A 15,387-nucleotide genomic window follows, 5' to 3' on the forward strand; every position below is an offset into this window, starting at 1 on the left:
CTCTGCCTTATTGCCTCTTCTCTGGGCCGTGCCTTCATGCAGAGAGCGGTGCTAATTTGATGATGTCCACAACGCTTTCTGCACCATTACAAAGTGAATGCAGTGGAGGGCATCTGGATGATCCCCCCCCCCCTCTCCGATCTCACAGTGTATCCTCAGTCTTTTAGATTGAGGGACGGTGGGCATCATTCAAATTGGAAGACTGAGGACATCTTCTGACAGAGAAGAGGTACTGCAAGGGCCAGCTCCAGATTGAAGGTGAGTATTGCGGTCAGAGCTGCTTTTTGTTTTGTTTGTTTTTTCCTGGCAATTCGTTTTAACAAAACAAAGGGTCCTGGAGATGGTATTTAAAAGCAGGGACAGGGAAATTAAGTACATGAGGAAGTATGACAATGGGGAAGACTGGTAATTAGCTATAATTGTAGTCACCTGTATTATTGTACCGGCAGTCCCTGATGTGTCGGGTGATAATTCCCGGACTGTTTGTGATTTTTTCTTTTTTCCTTCCCTGTTTTTCAGACCGGGGAATTCTCTGCCCGCTTCCTCCTGAAGCTGCCAGTGGACTTCAGTAATATTCCCATCTACCTGCTCAAGGTAAAGTCTGACCACTGTATTTATTACATTGATTCTGCACTAAAGGGGACCTGTCATATAAAAATCTGAATACATTTTACATACAATGAAGCATATGATATGCAACTAGAATCAGGTACAGATTACTGCTGCTGTTCTGGTGAAATGTGACCCAGGAGCCCCTAGTCGGGGAACAGATCCTCACTCAGCTAATGCAACCCATGCACGTTTGTGGAGCCCTGCTGCAACCATATGCAATGCGCGTGATTGTGAAGTGTTGGTGAAGCATTTATGGGGTTAAATCAGGCAGTGAGGAGGTGACATATGGCCTCCTCACAGGGGGCAGACTGGCAACTTTTGGACCAGGGGGGCAAGTACAAACCAGAAGCCCACGGTGCAGCGACTTTTCCCCCCTCCCACTCTCCCTCACCCCCCCTCCCACTCTCCCTCACCCCTCACCCCCCCCTCCCACTCTCCCTCACCCCCCCCCTCCCACTTTCCCCCCCTCCCACTTTCCCTCACCCCCCTCCCACTTTCCCTGCCACTCTCCCAATCCCCCTCCCACCCCTCTTTCCCTCCCACTCTCCCAATTCCCCTCCCACTCTCCCTCACCCCCCCCTCCCTCTTTCCCTCCCACTCTCCCAATCCCCCTCCCACTCTTCCAATCCCTCCCTCTCTCCCCCTCCTAACCCCCATTCCAAGCTGAAGCCCTGCTTTAGATACTCTCTAGTTACCGGCTGAATCCGGGTTTCCGACTTGGCCAGTTGGGGGAAGTTGGGGGGAGCTGGGACAACTTGGTTTTGACTGGCCAGGGCAGAAGAGTCTTCAATGGGGCATGGAACTGGCCTCTGCTCAGACAGTTTACACCACCCATGCTGGTGGGAGGGGGATGGGGCCTGCACTCTGTCCTTGTCTTCAACCCGCACTCAGGAATCCTTTAGGCATGTCTGTGGCAGAAGCGTTGCAGCCTTTTAATAGGGCATCAGAGCGGCCCAGGGGACAATTTCCCCCCTGCCCCCTGGCCCAGTCCTCCCCTGCCTCCTCAATGCCTGTCAAATGCTGCCGCACATGTGAACAGGCATGAGCCCAGCTAGGCTGTTTTTCCATGAAGGGATTATAGCTGCACATGTGCGGTCATTTGTATAGAGTGGGCAGATATGGACTGGTCACAAGGAAGGCGTTTTTTTTTTTTTTTTAGCCAAAATGCAAATAGAATATTCTGCATAAACTCGTCATAAGAGCAAATTACTGGCCGGTATGAGGAATACTCCAATATGGGATACACATTGCAGTATTTGTAACCCTTAGAATCGTATAGAGAAGTCTCTCCAGAATACAGATCCTTCAATGCAGCCTAAAGCTGGCCAAAGACAGCCGGCACCACCAGGCTGGACTAAAGGCCAGTTAAAGGAGAAGTCCAGCCTAACACTAAAATGGCTACATCTATAGACATCCATGATCTAACACTAACTTATCTGAAAAATTATATATGGGAGGAGAGGGCTGCACACCCCAAAACAATTTAAAAAAAAAAGGAAGAGAAAATTCCCCAGGGATATTATAACCAGAGTTTTATCCTATGTGGAATTTTTTAACATTTTGTTTATAAAATCAAATTTTACAAATTTGTCTTTAAGATTTATTTGCTGCTAAAAAAAAAAAAAAAAAAAACCCTGGGGGAATTTTCTCTTCCTTTTTTTGGCACTAACTTATCTAATCCTGTAAAGAAGAAATCAGTATACTTACCTTTTCTGAAAATGATCCGACCCGATCCCACACTGAGCTGTCAGCGGTGGCTTCGTTGTGTAGGCGGGTGCAGAGGAGGCAGCCGACAATGGAAGCCCCATAGTAAGTCTATGGGTGATGTCACTTCCCATTCATTTCACAAGGGTTGACGGACGTGTCCTCTGCAGAGCTTCCACCATTGGAGACTGGAACGGATCGGCTTAAATAAAGGTAAGTATACTGATATCTTCTTTACAGGGCTAGATAAGTTAGTGTTAGATCGTGGATGTTTATAGATGTAGCGATTTTAGTGTTAGGCTGGACTTCTCCTTTAAAAATAGACTGGTCTGGTGGAGGATTATTCAATGAATCCGTTCCTTTTTCATTACATACGGTGATGTCATCACTGGGTCTCCATGCTTCTCTATGCCAGTGTTTCTCAACCTTATTCCAGTCAGGGCGCCCTTGAAAACAATTTTCAGTCTTGAGGCACCCCAGTTAACCACTTCTGGACCGGAAGGATTTACCCCCTTAACCACTTGCCGACTGCTCACGTTGGGGGTACTGCGGCAAAGTGGCTCGTTATCGTCCAGCGACGCAGACATACATTGCTGGACCCCGCCCCCACTCGGCAGCGTGCGCGCCGCCAGAGGCTCGATCCCGCTATATTCAGACACAGCGGGAGTCGGGCCAAGGGAGGAGAGGCGGTGATCACCGCCGCTCTTCCCCGATCGTTGGGGATAGAGTGAGGAAATCCGCCCACTTATGTAAACAAAGCGGGCGGATCTCCTCTGTGACAGGCAGGACAGATTACAGGATTCAGCATAGCTCCACCTGCGATCTGTGTCTGTGTCACACAATCCCCTCCCCCCACACACGTCAGTAAGCATGAGGCATACATTTAACCCCTTGATCACCAACAGTGTTAACCCCTTCCCTGCCAGTGTCATTAGTACAGTAACAGTGCATATTTATAGCACTGATTACTGTAGTAATGTCACTGGTAACCCCAAAAGTGTCAAAAATGTCAGGAGTTCGATCTGTCCGCGTAATGTCGCAGTCCCGCTAAAAATCGCAGATCGCCGCCATTACTAGTGAAAAAAAAAAAAACAATAAAAATGACAAATCTTTCCCGTAGTTAGTAAACGCAATAACATTTGCGCAAACCAATCAAAATACGCTTATTGCGATTTTTTTTTACCAAAAATATGTAGCAGAAAACAAATTGGCCTAAAATGTTAAATTTTGATTTTTACATTTTTTTTGGGAATGTCATATATATATATATATATATACATTCTACACTGGTACCCCTAATGTATTCGCAAACGCAGTGAGTTTTCAGGACAGCATGAGCAAAAAAAAGTGTTGGGGATTGTAATGGAAGAACAGCTCTGCCCTGAGGTTCTGCTGAGAGGAGATTAGGGCCGGTTTACACCAAAATTTGGTTCGGGAAAGGAGCACCCTGTGTGTGTTTCCTGCACCGCAGGAGTTTGCACTGCCCTTGCGATCTGAATGTGGGTTGTTAACAGCACCCCAATGTAGATTTCCAATGCAGCTCTGTACCCCAAACCCCCTCCACTGCTCACCTCTACTCCCTCTACACCCTAGACTCCCTCTGTGCTCACCTCTGTACCCCATATCCCCCCCCCTTCTGCTCACCTCTGTACCCCATATCCCCCCCCCTCTGCTCACCTCTGTACCCCAAACCCCCTCCCCTGCTCACCTCCACACTCCAAACCCCCCTCTCTGCTCACCTCTGTACCCCAAAGCCCCTCCCCTGCTCACCTCCACACTCCAAACCGCTCCTCTGCTCACCTCTGTACCCCAAACCCCCTCCACTGCTCACCTCTGTACCCCAAACCCCCTCCACTGCTCACCTCTACACCCTCTACCCCCTAAACTCCCTCTATGCTCACCTCTGTACCCCATACCCCCCCCCTGCTCACCTCTGTACCCCAAACCTCCTCCCCTGCTCACCTCCACACTCCAAACCCCCCTCTCTGCTCACCTCTGTACTCAAAACCCCCTCCCCTGCTCCACCTCCACACTCCAAACCGCTCCTCTGCTCACCTCTGTACTCCAAACCACCTCCCCTGCTCACCTCTACACCCCAAACTCCCTCTCTGCTCACCTCTGTACCCCAAACCCCCTCCACTGCTCACCTCTACACCCTTAACCCCCCTCTATGCTCACCTCTGTACTCCATACCCCCCCTCTGCTCACCTCTGTACCCCAAACCCCCTCCTCTGCTCACCTCTACACCCCAAACTCCCTCTCTGCTCACCTCTACACTCCAAACTCCCTCTCTGCTCACCTCTGTACCCCAAACCCCCTCCACTGCTCACCTCTACACCCTAGACTCCCTCTATGCTCACCTCTGTACCCCATACCCCCCCCTGCTCACTTCTGTACCCTAAACCCCCTCCCCTGCTCACCTCCACACTCCAAACCCCCCTCTCTGCTCACCTCTGTACCCCAAAGCCCCTCCCCTGCTCACCTCCACACTCCAACCCCCCCTTCCTTCTGGTCACCTCTGTACCCCAAACCCCCCTCTCTGCTTACCTCTGTACCCCAAACCCCCCTCATTGCTCACTTCTGTACCCTAAACCCCCTCCCCCTGCTCACCTCCACAATCCAAACCCCCCTCTCTGCTCACCTTTGTACCCCAAACCCTCCTCTTTGCTTACCTCTGTAACTCAAACCCCCTCTTTGCTTACCTCTGTACCTCAACCCCCCCCCCCCCCCCCCCCACACACACACACACACACACCCTGCTCTTCTCTGTATCCCAAAACCCCCTGTTTGCACATCTTTGTATCCCACTTTCTGCGCTATCCTCTGAAAGCTAACACCCTTCCTTTTGATCCTCTCTGTCAGTCTGCATCCTACTTTCTTTTCAGTTGAACCTGCAGGTTCTTCTATCACAATCTACAAAGCTGTAAGACGTGCTGGCAGAGTAAGGAGCGAGTGCTGGCTGCCGAGTGTGGATTTGTTTGCACTTAGTGGTATGCACTTAGTAGGCTGTATGAGAGACGTACCCCTTCTGCTTCCCCCCAAACCCTCTTCCATCAACCCTGCATACTCACAGACATAGCCTTGCACTTGCACTGGGTACTGTTCTATAGAGGGAGGCGGAGAGCTGTGCCGGCTGAACTCCTGCTGTGCTGATGTTCGGTGGAGCGGGAGTTTGGTTCTATCTGACAGCCTTTTTCATCAAGGATGCTGCGGCACCCCTGAAGACCTCAGATGGCACTCCAGGGTGCCACGGCACCCTAGTTTAGAAAGGCTGATCTTTGCAATGCAGGCAGATCATGGCTGGTGGGAGGGGCTGGTAGGGAATTGTACATAGTTTTCTGAAAGTGTCACAGCCCCTGGCCTCAGTACTCTTCTCAAGAACCCTCTGTCCTGATGCAAGCAGTGGGAGGAGTTATAAAAATGTCAAAATGCCTTGATGAGTGGGTGTCAGTCTGGAGAAGTGGGTGTTCCTAGGAAGGCTGTATTTGCATAAGTAATGCCTATGTATAATGTTGAGCCTCCATGATTGAAAGAACTGACATCCAATTAATAATAAGGGGGGAGGCACGGACATTCAAAATGGGGAGGAAAGGGCAAGATGAAGCTGGACTTCCTCCAGCTCAGAAATGAGGCGGGCTCTATGTGACTTACCGCAGCTTCTAATGCACATTGTGAGAAGCTCACAGTGTGTGCAGTGAAATCAGAGGAAGCCGTTTCAGTCCAGGAGAGGAGCCGCTACACCCATACCAAACTGGAGGTTCAGATTTGATAAAAGCAGAGTAGCAGTAAAGCTACAGGAGGTGATCTGCAAGTGAATAGAGAGATACAAAGTAACATTGTTTATAATCATTGATCAGACAGGAGATAGAGAGATACAAAGTAACATTGCTTATAAACATTGATCAGATGGGAGATAGAGAGATACAAAGTAACATTGTTTATAAACATTGATCAGACAGGAGATAGAGAGATACAAAGTAACATTGTTTATAATCATTGATCAGATGGGAGATAGAGAGATACAAAGTAACATTGTTTATAATCATTGATCAGACAGGAGATGGAGAGATACAAAGTAACATTGTTTATAAACATTGATCAGATGGGAGATAGAGAGATACAAAGGAACATTGTTTATAATCATTAATCAGACGGGAGATAGAGAGATACAAAGGAACATTGTTTATAATCATTAATCAGACGGGAGATAGAGAGATACAAAGGAACATTGTTTATAATCATTAATCAGACGGGAGATAGAGAGATACAAAGTAACATTGTTTATAGTCATTAATCAGACGGGAGATAGGCCCCTTTCACACATAGGGCTCTTTCACACGGTCCGCCTCCCCGCTGAGCCGGCGGATGACAGCTCCGTCTCCGCTTGCAGTGCGGAGAGGGAGATGTCACAGCTCCCGCTGCTCTCTATGTGGGATTGGATGAGAGCGGACCACCTGTCCGCTCTCATCCGATCCGATCACTGAACGGATGGAAAAATAGGGTTTCCATCCGTCCAGATTTCAGCACAGGATCGGATGCGGATGGCAGTGGGTGTCAGCGGAGGTGTCTCCGCTGACATCCGCTGCCCCATAGAGCTGCATGGAGGATCCGATCAGATCCGCCTAAAAAACTGACAGGCAGATCTGATCGGATCGCCCGTGTGAAAGAGCCCTTACAGTCCGTTTGTCCATTTTTCATTCATCCGTTGACGGATGAAAAACGGACATCAATGCATCTCTATGTAAAAACGGATGACAACTGATGATCATCCGTTAACATCCATTTTCATCCGCTTCCGTCAATGTTTGTTTTTTGGAACGGATGAATGCCCTATTTTTCATTCGTCAGAAAAACGGATCGGACGAAAAGCGGATGTAAAAAATTGGTAGTGGATGTAAAAAAAACGGATGAAAAACGAATGAAAAACTGATACATTTTAACGTGACTGAACTGATGAACTGAACGGACCGTATGTGTGAAAGGGGCCTTAGAGAGATCCAAAGTAACATTGTTTATAAATATTAATCAGAAGGGAGATAGAGAGATACAAAGTAACATTGTTTATAAATATTAATCAGAAGGGAGATAGAGAGATACAAAGTAACATTGTTTATAAATATTAATCAGAAGGGAGATAGAGAGATACAAAGTAACATTGTTTATAAATATTAATCAGAAGGGAGATAGAGAGATACAAAGTAACATTGTTTATAAATATTAATCAGATGGGAGGTAGAGACATACAAAGTAACATTGTTTATAAACATTAATCAGAAGGGAGATAGAGTGCCGGTTCACACTGGGGCGACTTGTGAGGCGACCTGGTCGCCTCACAGGTCGCCGCAGGTCGCCTCCCATAGGGAAGCTGCGGACCCGTTCTAATAGGAGCGACACAAGTCGCTCTGACCTAGAAAAAGGGTCCGGAGCTTCTTTGGGGCGACCAGGAGGCGACCGCCATAGACTTCAATGTTATGAAGTCCGTGGCGGCCGCTCCGAGGTCGCGGCGCGCTGCTCGCACCGCGATCTCGGAGGTCGCCCCTGCAAGTAGCGTCGCGGTAATGTGAACCGGCGCAGAGAGATACAAAGTAACATTGTTTATAAATATTAATCAGAAGGGAGATAGAGAGATACAAAGTAACAAAAAATATCGCAGCCTCCTGCCTCAGTACTCCCATCAAGAGCCCTCAGTCCTGATGTAAGCAGTGGACGGGCTCTAGGGAGGAGTTATAGAAATAATAAAATGCCTTTATGGGTGGGTGTCAGACCGCCTCAGGTATCGCCCACAGTTGATACAGAGCCTTCATTATTGAAGATACTGCAATCCAATGAATGAAAGGGGCGGGGACAGAGACAGCCGGCCTGGGGAGGAAAGCACTAGATGATGCTGAATGTCCTCCAACCAGGAAAGCAGTTGACTTGCTGCAGCTTCTAATGCACATTGTGAGAAGCTCACAGTGTGCAGTGAAGTCAGAGGAAGCCATTTCAATCCGAGAGAGGAGCCGGTAGAATTGTACAAGACTGAAGGGGAAGCCGGAGGTCAGATTTAAGTCCTGGACAATCTGGCAAGGATGTCTGGATCACAAGACAAAGACAAATCTATTGGCGTGTAAACCAGACATATGCAAAATCTGCTGCATCACATGACTCGTACATTAGGAATGGTGGACAATTTCCAGGAAAATCTCTTCATTTTTGAGTGTTTTTTTTTTCACTACATCTTGTTCATTTTTTCAGAATGATAAATTGCCCAGATTCTGGCCGACAATCTTTTACCTACACTTTTCTTACAAGCGCTTCTTAAAGAAAATCTCTGGGTTTCAGGACTCTCCTCATTGGGTAGAAAAGGGGGGGGGGGCGCTCTTGCAATGCGTACCTAGTTACAGGCCAGCCTGGTGTAACATGCTAAATATCACACTGCAGGGCCAGGTTTCCATAATACGTGCCAGCCTCTGCCATAGATCAGCTGAGCTAAGAGCAGATTTCTCCATCCTCGGGTTCTGGGCTGCAGATGACTTTGGTTTGCGGCAGGCTGCCTAATGGTTTTCGTCTAGACATTATGCTAAAACAGAATGAATTTCCCTCCTTTCATCCGCAGCACCAGGCTGTCCCTTATCAGCGGTTTGTAGTCTCCTCTTCGGATTCCGTCCTCGTGTATCCATATCTTCTCCTGCACATCACTGTACACTTTACAGGTTGTGGGAAAGGCTCATCTACGGTACAGCCAAGCATATGTCTGCCTGGTGCTGGCCGATTGTGGTTGAAGATGGAGCAAGCACATCTGCTCTGCAGAACATATGTCTTCATTAAAATCTAATGTCTTCTATAATGAAGGAAAGATAAGATAAAGGATTGTTTAACTCATATTATAATACATTTAGGAGAAGCTTTAGGAATTATTCCAGGCAAAGTAGTTTTGTATTCCTTCATAAATCAGGAAATGATGTGTGTTGGATGGATCAATAGATATAGATTGAGATATATATAGGCAGAGTATATGGCCCCCTCAAAATTATGAAATTCATGTTTCCACAGTGAAGTGTGTTGGTAATCCAACATCATACAAAGACATTGTAGACAATTGTGCTTTTCCAACCTTGTGGCAACAGTTTGGTGAAAATCCTTTTATGTTCCAACATGACAGAACCCCCCCCCCCCCCCCCACATACAAAATCAGCTCCATAAAGACATGGTATAACTCGCTTGATATGGAGGAACTTGAGTGTCCAGCACAGAGCGCTAACCTCAACCCTACTGAACAACTTTGGGATGAACTGGAATGTCTCACTGCCCAACGTGGAGCTGGGTATGGAAGCCAGGTCTTTTTATTTGGTGCCCAACGTGGAGCTTGACATGCAAGCCAGGTTTTTTTGGTGCCCAACATGGGACTTGAAACACAAGCCTGGTCTTTTTTTGGTGCCCAGGGTAAGGCCTGACACACAAGTCAGGTCTTTTTTTTTTTTTGGTGCCCAACATGGCACCAAATCCTGAATTTGGAATCACTGACTATTAGGTTGTCCATTATCTGTACCTGAGATTAAAAGATTCCACAACAGGTCTGACACACAAGCCGGGTCTCTTTTTTTTTTGGTGCCAAACGTGGGGCCTGACACGCAAGCCTGGTCTTTTTTTCGGTGCCTAACGTAGGCCCTGAGACACAAGCCAGGTCTTTTTTTTTCGCGCCAAACGTGAGGCCTGACACACAAGCCAGGTCTTTTTTTTTGGCGCCAAACATGGGGCCTGACACGCAAGCCAAGTCTTTTTTTTGGCGCCAAACGTGGGGCCTGACACGCAAGCCAGGTCTTTTTTTTTTGGTGCCAAACGTGGGGCCTAACACACAAGCCAGGTCTTTTTTTTTTTTTTTTTGGTGCCCAACATGGGACCTGACACGCAAGCCAGGTCTTTTTTTGTGGTGCCCAACATGGGGCCTGACACACAAGCAGGGTCTTTTTTTTTTGGTGCCCAACGTGAGGCCTGACACAAGCCAGGTCTATTTTTTGGCGCCCAACATTGGGCCTGGGGAGTCCCAGACTTTGAAGCAAAGCAGGAGGGACTTGACTACACCAGGGAAAGATGTTCCAGCACAAAGTAGGAGGGGCGCTGACCACACCAAGGGAAGAAGTTCCATCACAAAGTAGGAGGGGCCCTGACCACACCAAGGGAAGAAGTTCCATCACAAAGTAGAAGTGGCCCTGACCACACCAAGGGAAGACGTTCCATCAAAAAGTAGGAGGGGTCCCGACCACACCAACGGAAGATGTTTCATCACAAAGTAGAAGGAGACCTGACCACACCAAGGGAAGACATTCCATCACAAAGTTGGAGGGGCCCTGACCACACCGAGGGAAGACTTTCCAGCACAAAGTAGGAGGGGTCCTGACCACACCAAGAGAAGAAGTCCCATCACAAAGTAGGAGGGGCCCTGACCACACTAAGGGAAGAAGTTCCATCACAAAGTAGGAGGGGCCCTGACAACACCAAGGGAAGACATTCCATCAAAAAGTAGGAGGGGGCCTGACCACACCAACGGAAGATGTTCCATCACAAAGTAGGAGGGGTCCTGACCACACTAAGGGAAGAAGTTCCATCACAAAGTAGGAGGGGCCCTGACAACACCAAGGGAAGACGTTCCATCAAAAAGTAGGAGGGGGCCCTGACCACACCAAGGGAAAACGTTCCATCACAAAGTAGAAGGGGACCTGACCACACCAAGGGAAGACATTCCATCACAAAGTTGGAGGGGCCCTGACCACACCGAGGGAAGACGTTCCATCACAACTCTCTTTCCACCTTCAGGAGAACTCAGTCTATCGTCGTGCAAGTGCTCACCTTCAACTTGTACAAAATAAATCGGGCTGCTTGATAAAAGCCTTCTAACATTGGTCAGTCTTGATTGAGGATTGGTATAAGCATTATTGAAATGCATCCCCAAACCTCCCTCTAATGTTTCCTCTTACTTTCTTCTTGTAGCAAGAATCAGCTCTTGGTCTTGCAGGGGCAGCTACTCTGAGGAGGTTCAGCAGGGTGCCTTAGGTCAGTCACTGTTGATGTAGGCCCACTTCCCCCCTGCCCCACCTCCCCTGAACTACATCTCCAAAGAGACCTTTCCCTGCACTCTATGTAGTCAGGATCGTGGAAGTGAGGGTAGCGGCCTGGTTTGTCAAGGTAAAAATGAATGTATGCATGCAGAGAGGGGCAGATAAAGAAGGCGTCTGTAGTCCAGCAGGAAGGGGCTGCTTGAGATTTCAGTGCAGCAGAGGCAGCTTACTACAGAAAGTTTGCTGGATTTCTGGCAGATTATCAGATATTTTTCTGTGCTTGCAGTGCTTTTGCTTTGGAAATTTACTGACTATGTTTTTTCTTTCTTTTTTAACATACACTTTAAATTTTATAGAATTTGTTTTTTTCATAGCAGCCATTTGTCGGGTCATTTGGCCCGGCCTTTGCCATGACATATAAAGCGGGTTTTTCTTACTCATGTAACATCTGTCCTTCCTTTTCACCTTCCATCTCTTGTTAAACCTTTCTCCTTTGGCAGACTACAGGAGAGTACTCAGCCAGTTGTAGAAGGTACCCGAGCTCAATATTAAAGCCGTCAGTTTAATTCCATGGCACTTACATCTTAATTATGTGCGTCAAAGACATCGGAAAATTTGTTTTTGTTTTTAATTAATCGACTTTATCTTTTACGGCTCTGGCAGCCTCCAGTAATGAGTTTTGTCAGCGAGAGGAACTGGCCGCGATCTGTGTGTGATTCACATTCAATCTAGCGGCAGCGTGCACTGCCGGTGCCTCTCTGAGCATCGGAAATATATCATTAATTGCCGAAACTGAGAGAGATGAGAGGATGGCATCGCTAATTAGGACCTTGTTTATTTTAAAGTCTAAGAGTAGGCAAGCGGATAAATACACAGTTCTAGTTCTAATGCTGTTCTGTGGTTTTTATCACTGCAAGTGAAATAATCTGTGGACTTCTTAAAGAGGACCTGTGCTGTGAAAGCTTGTACCAAGGAGAGGACTGGTCACCAGTATTGTCTGTGGTCTCCAAGCAGCTGATCTGTTCCTTTTTACTGACTTACCATGCCTTGTTCCGCACTGTGTTTCTGTGCTGCTTACTATTCTCCTTGCTGGAGAGGAAGCTGTACCTGAGGACCTGCAGTGCAAGAATCTCCTGGCCATATTGGTGGAGGAGCAAAGATTTGCTATTGATAACTGGTGGAGTTATCAATAGCAATAGGAGATATTAAGGGAGCAGATATCCACAGAATGGATAAAGTAGAAGCAGGGAGATCCTTGCACTGCAGGTCCTCAGATACGGCTTCTCCTACAGCAAGGAGAAGAGATATCAGTACGATAGTGTCATCACCAAATCTCACTCCAATTCTGGTGAGACATTCAGTCCGAGGTAGCAGAGCCTTAGATGCGCTGTGTGTCTGTGTGAAGGTGGCCATATTGGTGGAGGAGCAGGGATTTGCTACTGATAACTAGTGATCTAATGATTGGTTGAGTTCTGATCAAGAAGCAACAGGAGAGGAGATATTGAGGGAGCAGATATCCTCAGAATGGATGAAGCAGTCAGATCCTTGCGCTGCAGGCCCTCAGGTACGGCTTCCTCTCCAGCAAGGGAAGAGATATCAGTATGATAGTGACATCACCAAATCTCACTCCAATTCTGGTGGGATATTTAGTCAGAGGTAGCAGAGCCTTGGATGCTCTGTGTTTCTGTGTGAAGGTGGACATATTGGTGGAGGAGCAGGGATTTGCTACAGATAACTAGTGATCTAATGACTAGTGGAGTACTGATCAAGAAGCAACAGGAGATATTGAGGGAGCAGATATCCTCAGAATGGATGAAGCAGGGAGATCCTTGCACTGCAGGTCCTCAGGTACGGCTTCCCCTCCAGCAAGGAGAACAGAGATCAGCACAAAAGTGACATCACCAAATCTCACTCCAATTCTGGTGGGATATTTAGTCAGAGGTAGCAGAGCCTTGAATGCTCTGTGTTTCTGTGTGAAGGTGGACATATTGGTGGAGGAGCAGGGATTTGCTACTGATAACTAGTGATCTAATGACTGGTGGAGTTCGGATCAAGAAGCAACAGGAGATATTGAGGGAGCAGATATCCTCAGAATGGATGAAGCAGGGAGATCCTTGCACTGCAGGTCCTCAGGTACGGCTTCCCCTACAGCAAGGAGAACAGAGATCAGTACGATCATGACATCACCAAATCTCACTCCAATTCTGGTGAGACATTTAGTCAGAGGTAATAGAGCCTTAGATGCACTGTGTTTCTGTGTAAAGGTGAATGTATTGGTGGAGGAGCGGGGATTTGCTACTGATCACTAGTGATCTAATGATTGGTGCAGTTCTGATCAAGAAGCAACAGGAGATATTGAGGGAGCAGGTATACTCAGAATGAAGTAGAAGCAGGGAGATCCTTGCACTGCAGGTCCTCAGGTACAGCTTCCCCGACAGCAAGGAGAAGAGATATCAGTATGATAGTAACATCACCAAATCTCACTCCAATTCTGGTGAGACATTCAGTCAGAGGTAGCAGAGCCTTGGATGCGCTGTGTTTCTGTGTGAATGTGGCCATATTGGTGGAGGAGCAGGGATTTTCTACTGATAACTAGTGATCTAATGATTGGTTGAGTTCTGATCAAGAAGCAACAGGAGATATTGAGGGAGCACAGATCCAGACAATGGATGAAGCAGAAGCAGGTCCTCAGGTACAGCTTCCACTCCAGCAAGGAGAACAGTGATCAGCACAAAACCTTATTACATTTGTTTTGTTGCCTCATTTGCGCAGGATAAATGTGCATGCAATTTACTGGGTGATTTGCTATGCAATTTTTTATATTTTTATAAATACACCTCTAGTTCTATATTGCAGCTTCCTTTCATTTTACCATCTACTAGATCCATTGTTGCTGTTGCAGTTTCTGTACTTGCAGGGTTTTCAGTCTGATTTCACAGTGTAGAATAGAAAGTTATTATGTAGTAGTTGTCCTGTACATCACCTTGTTATGCTGTGTCAGACATCGGTCACTTTCACCTCTGTTTTTGCTCTCCCAATACTTCCTGACGCTGTCCCTCGATCGTCTCTTCAGCTCCTTCATATTGCCTGACTGGTTGCAGCTTGCTCTCCTGTTGTAACTTGTAATCTGTGTCATTGCTGTAATATGTGACCATAAATATCGGATAAGCCACTTGGAATGTCGCGGAATAATTGCAGGGCACAGCTCAGCGATCGTCTCTCTCCGCCTCTGTCCCTCTGACATAAAAAAGAAGACGATCGTTCAGAAGAGCTGTCCTTTCTCTTCTGCTGTGTTGGTTTTGGATTTAATTTTCTTTTTGCCATCCTTTGAAGTACAAAAGAGGCCGTGTTGTCAAAAGCCACTGACTGATCATTACCCAGCATTCACAGCGCTAGACTTTGAGCTGCTTCACACCCATCGAACTTTTCATTTCACAGAAGACCCTCCGCTGTCAGGACCTCTAACTACATCGCAGAGGGTTAGGTTAAACTCAGTGCATGTCTTAAGCGGGCCATAGATGGATTGAATCTCGGCCGGTTCAGCAGGGACTGGCTAAGATTCGATCCATCTATGGGCAGGCTGAATTTACCCTAGTCTATCGATCAACCGACTTGGGTACAACCAGCATGTCGCATTTCAGCTTGCGATCATTGCCAGTGGCTATAGCCTCCAGCAATAATCATTGTGTTCTCCTGGCAGGTGACAGCTTCCTCGCCCCCCCCCCCTCCTCCCACAATAGCTCCGTGGGAGGAATTCCACCATCAACACCCCAACAACCTCAATACATAATAATGTGGTACTGTGTGTGTAGGATCTCATGCCTCTAATCTGTCACATGTAGAATCATTTTAAAGCCCAACTGAACCCTCAGTTTGAAACAGCGAAATACTTTCCAGGTGCATAAAAACAAAAGGTGTGCAAAGCCTCAGCCTTTGTTCACACCATGCAGGATGGAGGATCCCATGTAGGTGCAATGGAGGATCCTTTGCAGAATGGAGGATCCCATGCAGGTACAATGGAGGATCCCGTGCAGGT

General features: G+C 47.3%; 1 protein-coding gene across 1 annotated transcript in view; it reads left to right on the forward strand.

Moving 5' to 3' along the window:
- The window catches only part of BABAM2 (BRISC and BRCA1 A complex member 2), a 322,305-nt gene that overhangs the window by 54,708 nt on the left and 252,210 nt on the right, over window positions 1–15,387 (forward strand). Inside the window, exon 2 of the mRNA XM_082249317.1 lies at window positions 520–594. Coding sequence (XP_082105443.1) covers window positions 520–594 — 75 coding nt within the window. The remainder of the gene's footprint in view (window positions 1–519; window positions 595–15,387) is intronic.

Source organism: Pelophylax lessonae (genome assembly GCF_965119305.1).
Source record: "Pelophylax lessonae genome assembly, chromosome: 3".
In the NCBI taxonomy this organism is placed as follows: domain Eukaryota; kingdom Metazoa; phylum Chordata; class Amphibia; order Anura; family Ranidae; genus Pelophylax; species Pelophylax lessonae.